At 44.7% G+C, this 17202-nt stretch overlaps 1 protein-coding gene across 2 annotated transcripts in view; it reads left to right on the top strand.

The window, feature by feature from the left end:
- Window positions 1-16744, top strand: part of PRRT3 (proline rich transmembrane protein 3) — a 34731-nt gene extending 17987 nt beyond the window's left edge. For both annotated transcript variants that reach the window (XM_060766530.2, XM_067463420.1), the window contains exon 4: window positions 11452-16744. In XM_060766530.2, the coding sequence (XP_060622513.2) occupies window positions 11452-13379 (1928 nt within the window). In that variant the 3' untranslated portion in view covers window positions 13380-16744. The remainder of the gene's footprint in view (window positions 1-11451) is intronic.
- Window positions 16745-17202: the final 458 nt, after the last annotated feature.

Raw genomic sequence — 17202 nt, 5'->3', positions numbered from 1 at the left:
TGTCTGATATAACAGGTTGCGTTTTTTATTTAATTTTAGTTGTTAAATCATAATTTGTTTTTATAGGTTGAGTTCCTAATTTTTGTTACTAAGGGTGTATTGTTGTTGTGTTCGGGCATTGAAAGTTTGCCTTTTATGTTTGGAATCCACCCTGAGTCCCTCCAGGGAGATAGGCTGGAATATAAATTTTTATTATTATAATTATTTGAAACACAACAAGATGAGTCCACAGCAGACAAGATCACTCTGCTGGCTGTTGTATTGGATCACACATGTCTAGGACTGTATGATGTATCAGTGAATAATGTGTACAGATCCCAGTAGGGTGGCCTTCTGCAGCTGGCAATGGTAATTTTATCAGTGCCAATTGTGTTTAAGTGCAAGCCAAGGTCTTTAGACACTGCACCCAGTGTGCCAATCACCACTGGGACCACCTTGACTGGCTTGTGCCAGAGTCTTTGCAGTTCAATCTTTAAATCCTCATATCGTGTCATTGTTTCTAGTGGTTTCTCTTCAATCCTGCTGTCACCTGGGATTGCAACATCAACGATCCGTACTGTGTTTTTTAACACAATCGCCAGAGTCTTTGCAGTTCAATCTTTAAATCCTCATGTCAGCTTTTCCAGTTATTATTATTATTATTATTAATTAAAAAGCTTTAATATGCAACAGCATGACTTAACTATGTAATAACGAGATGTAGATTACAAATAAGGTCTGTATGAGGAGACTCTTATAGTTATTTGTTTATCATATCAGGAGCAAACTAAGGGTACCGTTGTAATATATTTTAAAAACACAAAGTTTTAAAACTTGACATTATACTAAATGTCCTTTGACCAGACAGCTCCAAGCAGCTTATTTCTTCAATGCATTCCTCCTCAGCTGATCTGCATACAGTCTTTTGGTGCACCTACACTGTAGAATTAATGCAGTTTGACACCACTTTAACTGCCGTGGCTCGGTTCTATGGAATTCTATGAGGTATAGTTTTACAAGGTCTTTAGCCTTCTCTGCCAAAGAGTGTTGATGCCTTACTAAACTACAACTCCCAGGCTTCCATAGCATTGAGCTATGGCAGTTAAAGTGATATCAAACAAACAGCATCCGTTCTACAGTATAGATCAGGCATGGGCAAACTTCAGCCTTCCGAGTGTTTTGGACTTCAACTCCCATAATTCCTAACAGCCTAAGGCCCTTTCCTTTTCCCCTTCAGCAATAGTACTGACTCACTGGTTTGGGAAGGAGTTGGAAGTCATAATACGCCAGAAACAGCCTTTTATTCCCATAGGTGGTTGTTTGTGTGAATGTATGTGCAATCATCACGTCACACCAGGTGGAACTCTTAAAACTTGGAAAAGTTGTGCAACCCTGCAATAAATTTGGATGGGCACAAGACAAAGACAAAGGCCTTTCACATTCATTTAAAGTGTTGTTTGCTGTTCCAAGTCTCTATAAATAATATATTGTAATAATAGATTGGATGTGTTATTGAAGGCGTTGAATTGCATTACTGCTGAGCTTTAGCTCCCAAGCAGGTTTTTAAATATGCCTGTCTTGCAAAAAAGGTAGAGTTGACTGGTATCATACCCATTATTACTCTTATGGTGCATAATGTATTCTCTTTCTGTGAGGGGGAGACGACTAACAGTTGCTTTGCATATCATGCCTTTGAATGGGCAAAGACAACAGACTCAAGGCTAGCTCCCTTTACCAGATGTTTTGGTCTCTCAAAAAGGGTATGCAGTTCAAATTAGTTAGATGCCTGGCTTGAAGACGGTGCATGGGAAAGGGATCTACGAGTCTTAGTAAACCACAAGCTGAACATGAGTCTACAGTGTGATGCGGCAGCTAAGAAGGCCAATACGATTCTAGGCTGCATAAACAGGAGTGTAGTGTCGAGACTGGGAGAGGTCGTAGTCTCACTCTTGAATTGTGGTGCCCAGAAATGGACACAGTATTCCAGGTGATGGTTGTCCAAGGCAGAATAGAGTGGAAGAATATGTATTTTCCTTTCTGGTAGTGTTCAGATTGCATGTCCTTGTTGAAACCCAGAAAAAATTCAGTGATCCAGAGATTATTTCTCCATGGACCCAGAGACTGATATTGATTGCAGTCATTTTATATCTGCACCTGTTGTTGTATTTTACTGATCTTAACCAGGGATTTTTGCGATGTTTATGTTGGTTGTTACTGCTTTTGTGTTATTGTCTTTGCACTTTTGTATTTTGCGTATTTGCACCTTTGAGTGCTTTGTGAGCCATCCCAAGTCCCTCTGGGGTATAAATAAAGTTGTTATTATTATTATTATTATTATTATTATTATTATTAGATACATAACAAGATTATTACACAACAAACAAGTTGGCTTTTGTATTTGATCAGATGTATCAGGGGGATACAAATAAAAAAATATGGTTTTTATTTGAGTCCACAGCAGACACTCTGTTAGCTGTTGTATTGGATCACACGTTGGACACTTCCCAAGTGTCTAGGACTGTGTGATGTATCGGTGAATAATGCTTGCAGATCTGAGTAGGGTGGCCTTTTGCAGATGACAGATGGTAATTTTGTCAGCCCCGATTGTGTTTAAGTGCAGGCCAAGGTCTTGAGGCACTGCACCCAGTGTGCCGATCACCACTGGGACTACCTTGTGCCAGAGTCTTTGCAGTTTGATCTTTCAATCCTCATATTGTGTCATCTTTTCCAGTTGTTTCTCTTCAATCCTGCTGTCACCTGGGATTGCAACATCGACGATCCATACTTTGTTTTTTAACACAATTGTGAGGTCAGGAGTATTGTGCTCCAAAGCTCTGTCTTAATTATTATTATTATTATTATTATTATTACTATTATTATGTGATAAATAATCTACAATGGATGCCTAACAAGACTGAGAAATACAGTCCTGAGGGAAAGTTTCATGCAAGAGTTGGAAGGGTTCATTAGAAACTATACGCTGTATTTTACTTGAATTTGCAGAAGTTAGCAACAACATGGCACTTAATACCTTTAGCAGAGATGACTCTAACTGTGAGGTAGTCAGAAAAAGTCAAATAATGCTATCATAGTATTTTTCTCTCTCTTTTTTGTATCCTTACATTTTTCAGATACCTCTGCTCTAAAAGATACTAACACTGTGCAATGGTTGTGTCCTAAAAATACAGGGAAAGTGATTCCCATTCTACTGAGGTGGTATTTTAAAAGCTAAAACCAGATTGACTTTGTTGTCCATCAACCCTGTTACAGAGATGGTGAGAAATATCTGTCAAATGTGAGTAAGATTTCCAGACCTCTGAGTTGCAGGATGAAGATGCCTGTAAGAGTGACTTCAGAAAGGGCAAGAGGCTTAGCAGGGATCTGGAGAACTAGAGCTTGCCCCGAGCTCCATAATTGGTTTAGGGAAATCTCCCTGGGGTTATAGCCGCACTGCAGAATTATAGCAGTTTGACACCACTTTAATTGCTATGCTCAAATTCTAGGATTTGTAGTATGTTGTGGCACCAGGGCTCCCTCATAAAACTACAAACCTCATAGCATTGAGCCATGGCAGCTGAAGTGGCATCAAACCACTATACTTCTACATTGGGAAGGTATTGATCCTGTCCTATAGACTTTTGGCACTGGGAGAAAAGGGCTGCATCTACACTGTAGAATTGATACAGCTTGACACCACTTTAACTGCCAGAGCTTAATGCCATGGGAAGGTGAAATTTGGTGAGGCATCATCAACACACTTCGGCAGAGAAGACTGAAGACTTTGTAAAATTACAATGCCCAGGATTACATAGCATTGATCCATGGCAATTAACGTGGTGTCAGACAGCATTCATTCTAAAGTGTAGATGCACTCAAGATGAGATGGAAATGTAATAGATCAATACAATAAATAAGCCCTGGCATAAAATAATAGAATCATTCATTGAGTTGGAGGAGACCTCGAGGACCATCCAGTCCAAACCCCTGCCAAGAAGCAGGAAAATCGCATTGAAATCACCCTCGACAGCCATTCAACCTCTGCTTAAAAGCCTCTGAAGAAGGAACCTCCACCACACTCTGGGCAGGGAGTTCCACTGCTGAACAGCTCTCACAGTTAGGAAGTTCTTCCTAATGTTCAGCTGGAATCTCCTTTCCTGTATTTTGAAACCATTGTTCAATGTCCTAGTCTCCAGGGCAGCAGAAAACAAGCTTGTCGTAAAAAGAGAGAATCCAAGTTTCCCAGCCGGGCAAGGCTTCCCCTAGCAATTCTGCCCTAGTTCCACACAGAGGATTTTGGAGGTTGTCGTGTGAGGGACCCACTTCTGCCCTAAAGGGATTGCTCCGCAGGCAGCGGGGGGTGCTGGTTATATTGAGCGCGGGTGCCGTTTCCAATCAGGATAATCTCCCAACCTGATTAACACAAACTCTGCAGGCTGGGCTTCCCCACTTGCTCTGGGACTGACTGCTCCTTGGCTGACGAACAACTCTCTTATAGCAAGCAACTTTGGCACCGGCCAAGAGGACCCCAACTCCTCCAGATCACAACTCTCAGTATCACAACCCCCAGAATCCACCAGAGTGGTGACTGGGTGTAAGGGCCCTTCCTCACAGTCTTATAACCTAGAATATCAAGGCGGATCATGTACAATATCCACTTTGAACTGCGTTATCTGAGTCTACACTGCCATATAATCCAGTTTAATGTGGATTTTGTGCAGCTGTGTGGAAGGGGCCTAAAAGTGCATCAACACTAGAATCAATGCAGTTTTTTACACCACTTTATAGAATCCTGGGATTTGTAGTTTAGTGAAGCATTGGCACTTTTTGGCAGAGAAAGCTAAAGAACTTGTAACACTACAGCTCCCATGGTTCTATTGCATTGAGCCATGGCACTTAATGTGGTGTCAAATTGCATTGATTCTACAGTGTAGATCAGGTATGAGCAAACTGCGGCCCTCCAGGTGTTTTGGACTTCAACTCCCACGATTCCTAACATCTGTTTGGAATTGTGGGGGTTGAAATCCAAAACACCTGGAGGACTGAAGTTTGCCCATGCCTGGTGTAGATGCACCCTTTGCTTCTGGTGCTTTCTCTTAGGGAAAACTACCCTAAAATTAGCAGAGCATCCAAAAAGATAAACTAACTGCTACTTGTTGAGGACTGGAGACTTGGGCAGTGTGGGGCTGAATTTAAACCCTTCCTTACGCCTTTCTCCCACCTTCAGCGTCCCCATACATCCCATTCACCTTCTGTCATTCCCTTTTTTTCTCTTTTCCCTCGTCCCTCACACTTTCTGTCTCCCATCTCGTTTTTATGTGGTGCCTTCTAGGCATTTCCAACGTATAGCAACCCTAAGGTAAACTTGTCACAGAGTTTGGAGCTGTGTGTGTTTGTGTCAGGAGTGACTTGAGAAACTGCAAGTCGCTTCTGGTGTGCGAGAATTGGCTGTCTAGAAGGACATTGCCCGGATGTTTTGATGTTTTTCTATCCTTGTGGGAGGCTTCTCTCATGTCCCTGCATGGAGAGCTGGAGCTGACAGAGGGAGCTTATCCACACTCTCCCCGAATTCGAACCTCCAACCCGTCGGTTTTCAGTCCTGCTGGCACAGGGGTTTAACCCATTGCGCCACCGAGGTCTCATGTGTGGAGCTAAGAGTATGTGAGTTGCTGAAGGTCATCTAGACCTTGGTCTTCATGGCCAAATGCAGAATTTAACCCTGGGTGTAGTCAAGCTACTATAAAGGACCCACTCTATGAAGGTGTGGTTTAGCACAGAGGAAAACTATTAGAAATAGGATACAACAGGCATGGGCAATTTTGGACCTTCCAGGTGTTTTGGACTTCAACTCCCATCATTCCTAATAGCCTCAGGCCCCTTCCTTTCCCCCCTCTGCTGCTTAAGCTTAAGCAGCGGAGGGGGAAAAGGAAGGGGCCTGAGGCTATTAGGAATGGTGGGAGTTGAAGTCCAAAACACCTGGAAGGTCCAAAATTGCCCATGCTTGGTATACAGTCTACAGGCATTTCATATACTGCTCACTGCTAGCCATCCATCTCTTGATTCCTTGCTTATTCTTCTACTTCATTTGCACTGCTGATCCTTTAATACTTTCTTTTAAACATTTACTCTCAATGTAATTAAAAGAGAAATCCACATAGCCATACATAGGTGTTCAAATTAATTCAAATGGGTGAATTCCCTGCATAGGGCTTGGCCCTAAATCGTCTTCACTTTCTTGCTTCCTGGCAGGAAGGAACCATTTTCCCTCCTGTAGCTTCCCAAGGTCTTTACTCGACATCCTCTGGCTTATCTCAGCAGTATCTTCCTAGTTTACCGTCTGCTAAATCTTTCCTTATCCCCAGGCTCCTCTTCAGAAAAAACAGGAGGAGGAGGATTACTTATTATACATTGCAACAAAATGTTGCGGTGCCAAAGATTACATTCCACCCAGACTTGCCTGAAATAGCAAATCAAACTGTTGGGGGGGGGGGGGGGGTAGATTTTTTACAGACAATGGGAGAGCTACTTTTTGACTTCAGTGCTAAGAAAAATAATCCAGAGTACAATAACCCCTGTCCGTGGTACTTGTCAGAAATATTAAAAATTAACTAGGTATTTTTAATTACAAAAATGTTAGTCACGCTCTGAAAGGGTTGAATGGATGCAATGACTCAGCAAAAGCTTCAGTTCCATTTAAGCAGGTGTAGCCGTCAGTCTGAGGTAAACCTCAGTGGGAGAAAGGTCTCAGTCTGTGAGAAGGCCTCAGTGTGAGGTAGGCCTTAGTCTATGAGAAGGCCGAGTGTGAGAAGGTCTGGTGTGAGAACCTTCGGCAAAAGGAGCCCCAAGCTGAAGGCCTCGTGTGTAAAGCTACTATGTGAAGATCCTGTGTAAGTTCAGTGTGAGAAGAAGCTCTGTGAGAACCAAGCTGTTTATCTGCGCGAGAAACAAGTCCAAAGTGGAAGCAAAGAAGGAAGTATAATGAACTTTATTTGTGTTTTGGAAACCTTGTTCTTGTAAATAGGGCAACCATATTATTTTACTGCAAAGAAAAGCCTCCTATGGAGGAGATATTTATTTATCTATTTATTTACCTTATTTATATCCCGCCTTATCTCTACCCCAAGGGGGACTCAAGGCAGCTTACACAGTGCCTCAAAACATACAAAATTCACTTTAAACGATTTAGATTAAAATTACTAACATAATAATGTGATTAAAATACATTCAAGGCATCTATTTCGTCTTCTTTTTCTTTTCTTTTTCTTTTTATTATGTAACACTGAAAATTTGCACAATAAAAATAATTTAAAAAATACATTCAAGGCAAAAAAACATGCCATCCAGGGATCACAGTCCAAGGCCATTCCATGATCAATTGCACATATTCCATATTGAAAATTGCTGCACTACCCTATTTCTCCAAAAGCCTGCTCCCAGAGCCAGGCTTTTACTTTTCTTCTGAAGGCTAGGAGGGAGGGGGCTGATCTGATGTCACTAGGGAGGGAGTTTCACAACCTAGGGGCCACCAGGGAGAAGGCCCTGTCTCTCATCCTCACCGGCCACGCTTGCGAAGAAGGTGGGACTGAGAGCAGGAGCTCCCCAGATGATATTAGTGTCCAAGCAGATTTGTAGGAGGAGATATGTTTGGACAGGTAGACTGGGCTGGAACCATTTAGGGCTTTATAGGCTAAAGCCAGCACTTTGAATTGTGCTCAGTAGCGGACTGGCACCTAGTGGAGCTGACATAACAAGAGATTGTGTGCTCCCTGTAAGCTGCTCTGGTGTGCAACCTGGCTGCCATGCATTGGACTATTCGTCTGTGCATTTTTGTTCTTTTTATCACTTTTTATCACTTTGGGCTACTAATGCTAGGTCACAGTGCTATTAAGTTACTCTGCTATACATTTATGAGAAGGGTCTTTTGTTAATAAGCCCACTCGCCCAACACTTGTATGTATCGTTTCATTTACGTCAGACAAAATACGTCCACTGCAAGCATTTTCTAGGGTGTCTGGTACAATTCAATGGCATTCTTGGGCCAGAAATCCTTTATTTCTATATCATCCACATTTTCACATATCCAGGGAAAGTCTAGGAATGTATCCCCTGTGGATATGGGGGTCATATTGTACTCTTCCTGTCTAACTCTGTACCTCCATAGGTCCTCACAATCTGCAGACACCTCCCTTTTGTGCTACCATTTTGGCTACATGAAGACTGTGATGCATGCACACGTTGTGTGTCATTCTTATAGTAGTTTATATGTGAAAAGCATATGATTTTAGCATTCCTGCTGCAGCCATCCTGCTGACGATTACCAGGTGGTGGGGCAAGTGGAAGGGGAGGAGGCAAATAAATGGCACTGGGTCAGGCACCTGCTGTTTGGCAGACCCCAGAGCAGATGGCGGCAGAAGCTGTTCCTTAATTTGGCTGCTGTCACCTCGAGTTCGGGAGAAGTGGGTGGGGAGGAGAGAAATATTCATGTCATTCTGCTGCAGCCATTCTCAATCTCCTCCCTTCATGCCTGGATGACTCAGTAAGAGAGCACACGCTGCTTTGCATGCAGAAAGCTTGCAGCTTCTCTCCCTGGCATCATGGAAGCATCTCAGGCACTAAGTCTAGGAATTGAATATCTCTTTTACGCTCTTTCTCTCTCCCCTTGGGAGGGTTGCCATCAAGTGGAATGGGAAAGGGACGTGGGAAGATCAGTATTGCCAAACTATATGCCATTAGAGAACTGTGATTTTACTGCAGTGGATAAATTAAGCAAATGCTGAATTTCACCACATAATAGTCGCAATTTCCCCCATTGTTTGTTTTTAAAGGGGGCGACTATTACAAGGTGGCAAAAGGTGCAAGTGCACATGCATGTGAACATCCCCTTCTACAAACTGGCAAGGGCATTATCTGCTGGGGAGGCCTTCTTTTGGTCCCACTACCATCTCAAGCACAGTTGGTAGTGATGAGAGAGAGGGCCTTTTCGGTGGTGGCCCCCTGGCTCTGGGATGCCCTCCCTAAAGAAATTAGATTAGCCCCCTCTCTTCAGGCTTTCTGGGTGAGTCTGAAAATATGGCTCTTCAGACAGGCCTTTGATCCTCAGCAATCCATGGCCAATGTGATGAATCATTGATGGTACTGGCCCGCACTTCGATTGTTATGATAGATAGCCGGCCTGCAGGTTCCACTGCTTTTTAGGAATTTTATGGTTTTCAAATTTTGTGATTTTATAGATGAGATTTTTATGCGTTGTTGATTGTACTTGTGTTTGTTTTTGTGCTTATGTATTGTTGTCTGTATGTAGTATTTGGAGTGCTTTTGTGAGCTGCCCCAAGTCCCTTTGGGGAAATGGTGGCAGGGTACAAATAAAGATTTCATAGAATCAAAGAGTTGGAAGAGACCTCATGTGCCATCCAGTCCAATCCCCTGCCAAGAAGCAGGAAAATTGCAATTAAACCACCCCCGAGAGATGGCCATCCAGCCTCTGATTAAAAGCCTCCAAAGAAGGAGCCTCCATCACATTCCGGGGCAGAGAGTTCCACTGCTGAACAGCTCTCACAGTCAGGAAGTTCTTCCTAATATTCAGGTGGAATCTCCTTTCTTGTAGTTTGAAGCCATTGTTCTGCATCCTGGTCTCCAGGGCAGCAGAAAACAATCTTGCTCCCTCCTCCCTATGACATCCCCTCACATATTTATACATGGCCTTCATCATGTCTCCTCTCAACCTTCTTTTCTGAAGGCTAAACATGCCCAGATCTTCAAGCCGCTCCTTATAGGGCTTGTTCTCCAGACCCTTGATCATTTTAGTCGTCCTCCTTTGGACATATTCCAGCTTGTCATCTCCCTTCAATTGTGGTGCCCAGAATTGGACACAGTACTTCAGTATTTGTTGTTGTTGTTGTTTGTGGCTACAGGGCTATAACTGTCCAAATTGAATTCTTTGATTCTGTGTATATTCTGCAGAGTAGCATATGTTGGCTTCCTTTTATCAACTTTTATCATTCTTTCTGGGGAGAACAAAGAAGTTGTGCAAGAGTTGAAAAGCCACTCTGACCACTTGAAAAAATTTTGAGAACTAGGACTTTACTGAGAGCTCAAATTTTTTGAGATCATACGCCTCTACCTTCATGTGGTTTGGATTTTAGAGAAGAGTCAAAAACCCGTTTGAGTATAATCTTCACAAGTGGTGTACAACCAAATGCAAGACAATTGGCTTCAGTTGTTAGATTGAATAACTTGTCTCTGATACGTTAGAAACAGAGAATATGCCAGTGTGTTACAAAATAGCAGTTATTCAGAGTGTTTTTAATGCCCAAAAATACATCTACCGTACTCTTCCATAAAATAATTTGTTTTATATTATGCACTCCCTGCCAAGAGACAAAATAAGTAGACTTTGGTAAACAGTAACATATTTGGTTTACTCACAACCTTCATGTGGTCAGCATACACAAGAACACAACTTTATCAGTCATTTGCATAAATGTTGAGATAGTTTATGTGCCATCTGGTCAGAACATCTCTCTTACAATAACAGCAGACAAGTGTTTGTAAGTCTGCAATCTGAGCAGTTCCAAAGTCTAAACAAGTTTGTCCTGTGTGCTTGTCTCAGTGCTGATCATGTGGTGTGCAGCTCCTCCCACAACTTATTGGGGAAAAACATAGCGCAAGGAAAGAAAGCTGCATACCAAAGCATGCATACAATAAGTAAGCAACAGGATTATAGTTAAACAAATTACTAGAGAAGGCTTGAAGAAGATTGTGATTTTCTATATATAGATATCTATATAAATAAAAATGTAATGTTCGTTTGTGGGATTAACAGAACTTAAAAACCACTGGACGAAATTGACATCAAATTTGGACACAAGACACCTAACAACCCAATGTATGTCCTTCACTAAAAAAAATGATTTTGTCATTTGGGAGTTGTAGTTGCTGGGATTTATAGTTTACCTACAATGAAAGAACATTCTAAACCCCACCAACAATGGAATTGAACCAAACTTGGCACAGAGTTCTCCCATGACCAACAGAAAATACTGGAAGGGTTTGGTGGGCATTGACCTTGAGTTTGGGAGTTGTAGTTCACCTACGCCCACAGAGAGCACTGTGGACTCAAACAATGATGGATAAGGACCAAATTTGACATGAATACTCAATATGCCAATATGTGAATACTGGTGGAGTTTGGGGGAAATTGACCTTGGCATTTGAGAATTGAATTGGGCCAAACCTCCCACACAGAACACCCATGTGGACCCTTGATCATTTTAGTCGTCCTTCTCTGGGCACATTCCAGCTTGTCCACATCTCCCTTAAATTGCGATGCCCAGAATTGGACACAATATTCCAGGCGTGGTCTGACCAAGGCAGAATGGTATCACATTTCTCTCTCCCGATATTTAATGAAAAATAAACAGTATGGATACCTTTGTGTTGTTATTTTGTCCTGATCATGTCATTTGTGTTTTCCAGATGCAGCCGAAACTCACCCTCCTGTGAAAAACACCACCAAATCTGCTCGAATCCAGGCTACTCCCCGCCGTGGCGTCATCCGAGTAACCACCCAACGGGTCCTGCAACACCCACAGCTAAGCAGGCCGGAGCCAAGCATGCCAACCCTGCTGCCTATCTCGAACCCCCCCTGCCCACGCCAAGGTGGTGCCTGCAGCCAGCTGTTGCCCAACCAGACCCTGCTACACTGGGGAGATCTTGAGCGCACATTGAGCTTTGCCTGGGTGCTGCATGTCTATGGCTCTGGAGCACTATTCCTCCTGCTTAGCTTGCTGAGCTTGGCCTGTCTGGGAGGTTCTCTTGCTTTACGGGTGCCCCACCTCCGATACGTCCTAGCGGCCAGCACTCTGCTGTTATTGTTTGGGCTGTTGCGTGCCACGTTTTTTCTGGGCGATCCTTATGGCTCCCGTGGTTGGCTTCCCATTCGGGCAGTGCGAGTCCTGTACACGGCACCTTTCCCCCTGCTGCTGACCACCTTCGCTGTGCTTCTGCTGCGCTTCTTCTGCCAGGCCCACTTAGAGATCTTGCCCCCAAAGTGGCAAAGCCTGCCTGTGTTGGTTGTCATGGGGCTCATCCAGAGTGCTGTTCTCTTGGCGGCCGACTTATTTTCACCTCCTCTGCACGCGGCTGTGCCAGTAGGACTGCACACACTTTCCTGCATAGCTGGCATCTGCCTCCTGCCAGCCACTGTGTTTGTGTACCGGCAACTACAGCACACCGTGGCAGTCGAGGGCACTCCTCAACCAGGCGTATGGAGTGCGGCATGGGTTCTGCTGGCATGCAGTGGACTGGCGCTGCCATGCTGTGGACTACAATTCTATGGTGTGCTGTGGCAGGCAGAGCTCTTGGGCCAGCTGGACCTTTTCTCCTGGGGTTGGTGGTTTGTGCAGTTCTGGTTCCGGATTGGGGAGTTGGTGCTCTCGTTTGCCCTAGTTTTCCTAGCCTGGCAGGCTCTTTGTCAGCGTTACGGATCTACCGAACACTCCTGCTGGGCCAAGCTCATGCGCTACTTCTGTACCTACCACAAGGCTGAGGTGCCAGAGTATCCTAACAATTGTTACGACTGGACTGGCGGTGTCCTGGAGAAAGTGCCCAACAATGACATCAGCAAGAACCTGATCCGAAATCCCCCCAGCAGCGGGCGCGTGTGGGCACTCAAGGACAGCAATGAGTTACGGGCTGCCACTAGGCAGGGTTCCAGCCCATCCCCGGTGCACCCCGTCTACAGCCCCAAATGCCCCAACGCTGCTGCTGCTACCATGGGCCGCTCCTACACCAGCATCTGCTTCGAGAGGGATTCCATTCTTTCCTTGGCAGAACTTGAATTCCGGCCTCCCTCTCCCATCAACCTCAGCCGTAGCATTGACGAAGCACTTTTCCGTGAGCATTTGGTTCGCGACTCCATCTTCCTGCGCTCAAGTCTCCATTTCCCCTCCCGCTTGGCACGCCAGGACTCTTGCTCTTCGCTACGCGGTGACTGTTCAACGTCCCACACCGCTCAGCCTCTGCTTGCCCGGCCACGCCGCAGCAGTGACCCAGACTGCCTGTATAGTTTAGCCCGAGCCAGCTCAATGGGGGAACTCACCACGCACAGCCGGGGCCTGGTCAGCGAGCCGCCGACAGACACTTCCTTCGACAGCTTCTCCCGCACCTCCTTTTCCCGTGCCTCTCTCAAAATCAGTTGGAACCCCTGGCGCCATGGCATGTCCTCACCTGAGAGCCTGCCCCCTGAAGAGCTCCCCAGCCAGGCCCAGCTGCTGCCAGATGACGTCCCCCCTGCTCCATCCGACAGTGCCCCCAACTCCGAACGGGAGGCCCGGAAGAGCTTCTTGGCCTTGAGCAAGCAGGTGGATTCCCGTAGCCTCTCAAGTGAAACCATTGAATTGTGAGTCTGGGCAGCTGCTTTTGCCAACCTGTGCCCCCTTGGCAACGACAGCCTGCTTGTCACCGAAGGAGAAGGAGTGGGACGACAGCCATGGAGCTGGTTTGTTTCCAAGAGCATGGGCCAAGGAGAATCCAATTTCCTTTTGAAAAGCCATGGGACCTCTGCTCCCCATCCATGCCTAGCACCAGTCATTCACATAATGGTCCTAAATATGGTTCTGGGTCCTTCCTGTAGTGGCAGCCACATTAGTGACTAATACCAGCCATCTGCACCATGTCCATCTACATACCTGGTAGTATCCAGTTGCCAGCTTATCTCAAGTTCTGTAGTGCCAGCAATAGAGAGATCTCCTGAGCTGTGTTTCCAGTTTTTCTATCCCAGAATGAACTATTAGGTGTAACCAGATACCTTCACATGCACCAGTGCTTCTTTCAGTCTAGACCAGTGTTTCTCAATCTTCCTAATGCCGCGACCCCTTAATACAGTTCCTCATGTTTTGGTGACTCACAAACATAAAATTATTTTTGTTGCTACTTCATAAATGCAATTTTGCTACTGTTATGAATCGTAATGTAAATATTTGATAGGCAAGATATATTTTTATTAACTGGACCAAATTTGGCAGAAATACCCAATATACCCAAATTCAAATACTGGTGGGGTGGGGAGGGGATTGATTTTGTCATTTGGGACTTGTAGTTCCTGGGGTTTATAATTCACCTACAAACTTGGCACACAGAACTCCCATGACCAACAGAAAATACTGGAAGGGTTTGGTGGGCATTAACTTTAAGTTTAGGAGTTGTAGTTCACCTATATCTAGGACTCACTGTGGACTCAAACAATGATTGCTCATTATGCTCAAATGTGAACACTGGTGGAGTTTGGGAAAAATAGACCTTGACATTTGGGAGTTGTCGTTGCTGGGATTTATAGTTCACCTACAATCAAAGAGCATTCTGAACCTCACCAATGAGAGAATTGGGCCAAATTTCCCACACAGAACCCCCATGCCTTGAAGGGACTCACTGGTGCAAGCCTCCCTCCAGCCTCGCACACTCTCCTGCACATGCACACCATGCTGCCAGGCACCAAGCACGCCTGCTCTCCTCTCCCTGTTTGTAGTCTCAGAATCAGCCCTCCCCTTGGCTGAGAGCCCAGCCAATCACAGCTTTTTGTGGGAGGATTTGCCTGTCTGTTTCCAAAAAGGAAGAGAAGGACAGGCAGAGAGATCTTCAGCCTTCTCTGCCAAAGGGATTCCTAAGACCATCAGAAATATGTGTTCCCCGATGGTCTATGGAAACCCCTCTGAAACCCCCTTGGAACCCCTCCTCCAGGGGTCCCAACCCCCAGGTTGAGAAACGCTAGTCTAGACTCGCTATCTTGGGATTGCATTTAATTATGGTCAAAATTTCCGGCTTATTTTGGATTTGCTTTGTTTGTTTGCTTCTCCAGGCCCAATTATCTGGTACCTGATCAAGTCTAAAGCAGTCAAAAGCTGTGTTTTGGTTTCTCCTAATAAAGACAATGGCTAGTCGGGGGTTTAGCAATAGGAATACTGATGAAGTCTCTTCCACTTGAAGCATGTGACTGCACAGATGAAGACCTGAGTTTGGAATGGTCCTTTTTGGGGGGATGACAACTCCCAAAATCTCCCATCAGCGTGGCCACTGCTGCCAAGGGGATTCTGGGAGTTTTAGTCCAAAAAAAAGGAAAGTTCTCCAAAACACAAGAGACAAGATGAGACAGGGCATAAGCATTCTTCACAACTGAGACAATCAATCCTGCAACCCAAACAGGCCCAACTGGTGTTTGTTGTTTGTGATTACCCACAGCATCCCATAGAAAGATGCTCTTGAAGATACACCCAGGAAGGGACAGAGCAAGAGTTGACAGGAACGGCTACTTTACTGAACTCAGCAGCAGTCCTGCAAGGAAATATGGGATGCTCAGTAGTTCTCTGGTAGAATATGTGCTTTGCATGCAGCACGTTCCATCCCTATTAAAGAAATATATTTTTGTACAGCAGGGCCGGAAAAAAAAAGCTTTCTGTAGAGCTAGCACCAGGCAAGAACGTCTATTGGACTTGGACTTGAATCGCGATAAGAAAGCATCTTGTAATGAATTTGTACATACAGTTGCCCTTTGGGATTGTGAATTCCAGAATCCCTAACTGAGGGATTTTTGGGAGTTGCAGTCCAAAAGGGGCACTTTCCTAAGCACCGTCTTGTGCAGCTGTTGTTTACACTGTGAATAACAGAGTTGAGGTTTCTAGTTCAATTTCTATAGTCCAAATGGTAATATGTTTGCTCAGATGCTTCATTTTCCGTTAGTCTTTCCTAAAACCGGAAACATGTTTCTAGCCTTGACGGTTGCAGTAGAAAAAGTGATCCTTGTTGTCAGTTTCCTCCGTTATCCAAGAGAGAGATCCTTCCCATTGGATGAAAACACACACACACAAGCACGTTATATATATTTTGAGATACTACAATGGGGAAAGGTGTGAAAGCTCTCCACAGCCTTCTGTCTTCTTTCTGTCTTCCATCTGTGTAATCTATATGCCATCTTGCTCCCCCTCCTTGTGTTATGTTGTTTTTTTTACACAAAAAAAAGAGTCTAATGTGTTGTCGAAGGCTTTCATGGTCGGGATCACTGCGTTGCTGTGAGTTTTCCAGGCTGTATAGCCATGTTCCTGAAGCATTCTCTCCTGACGTTTCGCCTGCATCTATGGCAGGCATCCCCAGAGGTTGTGAGGTCTGTTGAACAGGAAACAGGAAACAACCAGGGCCAGCTAACACCTCCCAACAAAGGATTCCCTCAGGCAGGAAGCAGCCAGCCAGGCTTTGAAGCTGCAAGGCTATTCAATTCTAATCAAGCTGGCCAATTGCAACATTCACACTTGCCTCAAACAGACAAGAATTATTTATCCCACCCTGGACATTCCACATATATATAAACCCCACTTGCCTAGTTTCCAACAGACCCCACAACTTCTGAGGATGCCTGCCATAGATAGGGGTGAAACATCAGGAGAGAATGCTTCTGGAACATGGCCACACAGCTTGGAAACCTCACAGCAACCCAAAAAAAGTTTAAGTTTAAAACTTTACAAGAATTTGGTCTTGTATTGTGGGATGGTGCTGGAGAGGGAGAACAGCATCTTCAGGAATGGATTAAAAAGGCAGATTTTCAGCCTGTCTCCTTGCAATAGCACAAATTGTACTTGCCTGATATTGTGTCTGTCTCCTGCTGTGGCATGGCAGAAAAGGGAAGGATCTGCCTAGACCGCTGGTTGGATGGACCTACTGTTGAATGTGATGCAGTCTGTTTGTGCCAAAAGAATAAATAAGTATCTATAAGAGAATGTCACTCCGGTTTCTGGTCTCACTTTATTATCATTTGCTGTGGTTGTGTGCCTTCAAGTCGCATTTGACCTATGGCGACCCTATCACAAGGTTTTCTTGGCAAGATTTTTCTAGAAGAGGAACCACTTAGGGAACTAGGTATGTTCAGGTTGGAAAAAAGAAAGCTGAGAGGGGACATGTTTAAATATCTGAAAGGATGTCACATTAAGGAGGGAGCAAACTTGTTTCCTGCTGCTCTGGAGACTTCAGACAGAGCAATGGATCCAAACTGAAGGGGAAAATAAAGATTGTACCTAAACATTAAGATGAACATCCTGACAGTGGGATATGCTGCTTTGGAGTGTGGTGGATCCTCCTTTGGAGGCTTTGAAGCAGAGGCTGGATGGCCATCTGTCAGGAATGCTTTGATTGGGTGTTCCTTTATGGCAGAATGGGGTTGGTCTGGATGGCCCTTGGGGGTCT

Source organism: Anolis sagrei, chromosome 2, assembly GCF_037176765.1.
Source record: "Anolis sagrei isolate rAnoSag1 chromosome 2, rAnoSag1.mat, whole genome shotgun sequence".
Classification (NCBI taxonomy): Eukaryota; Metazoa; Chordata; class Lepidosauria; order Squamata; family Dactyloidae; genus Anolis; species Anolis sagrei.
This window is presented reverse-complemented; position numbering and strand designations above follow the sequence as displayed.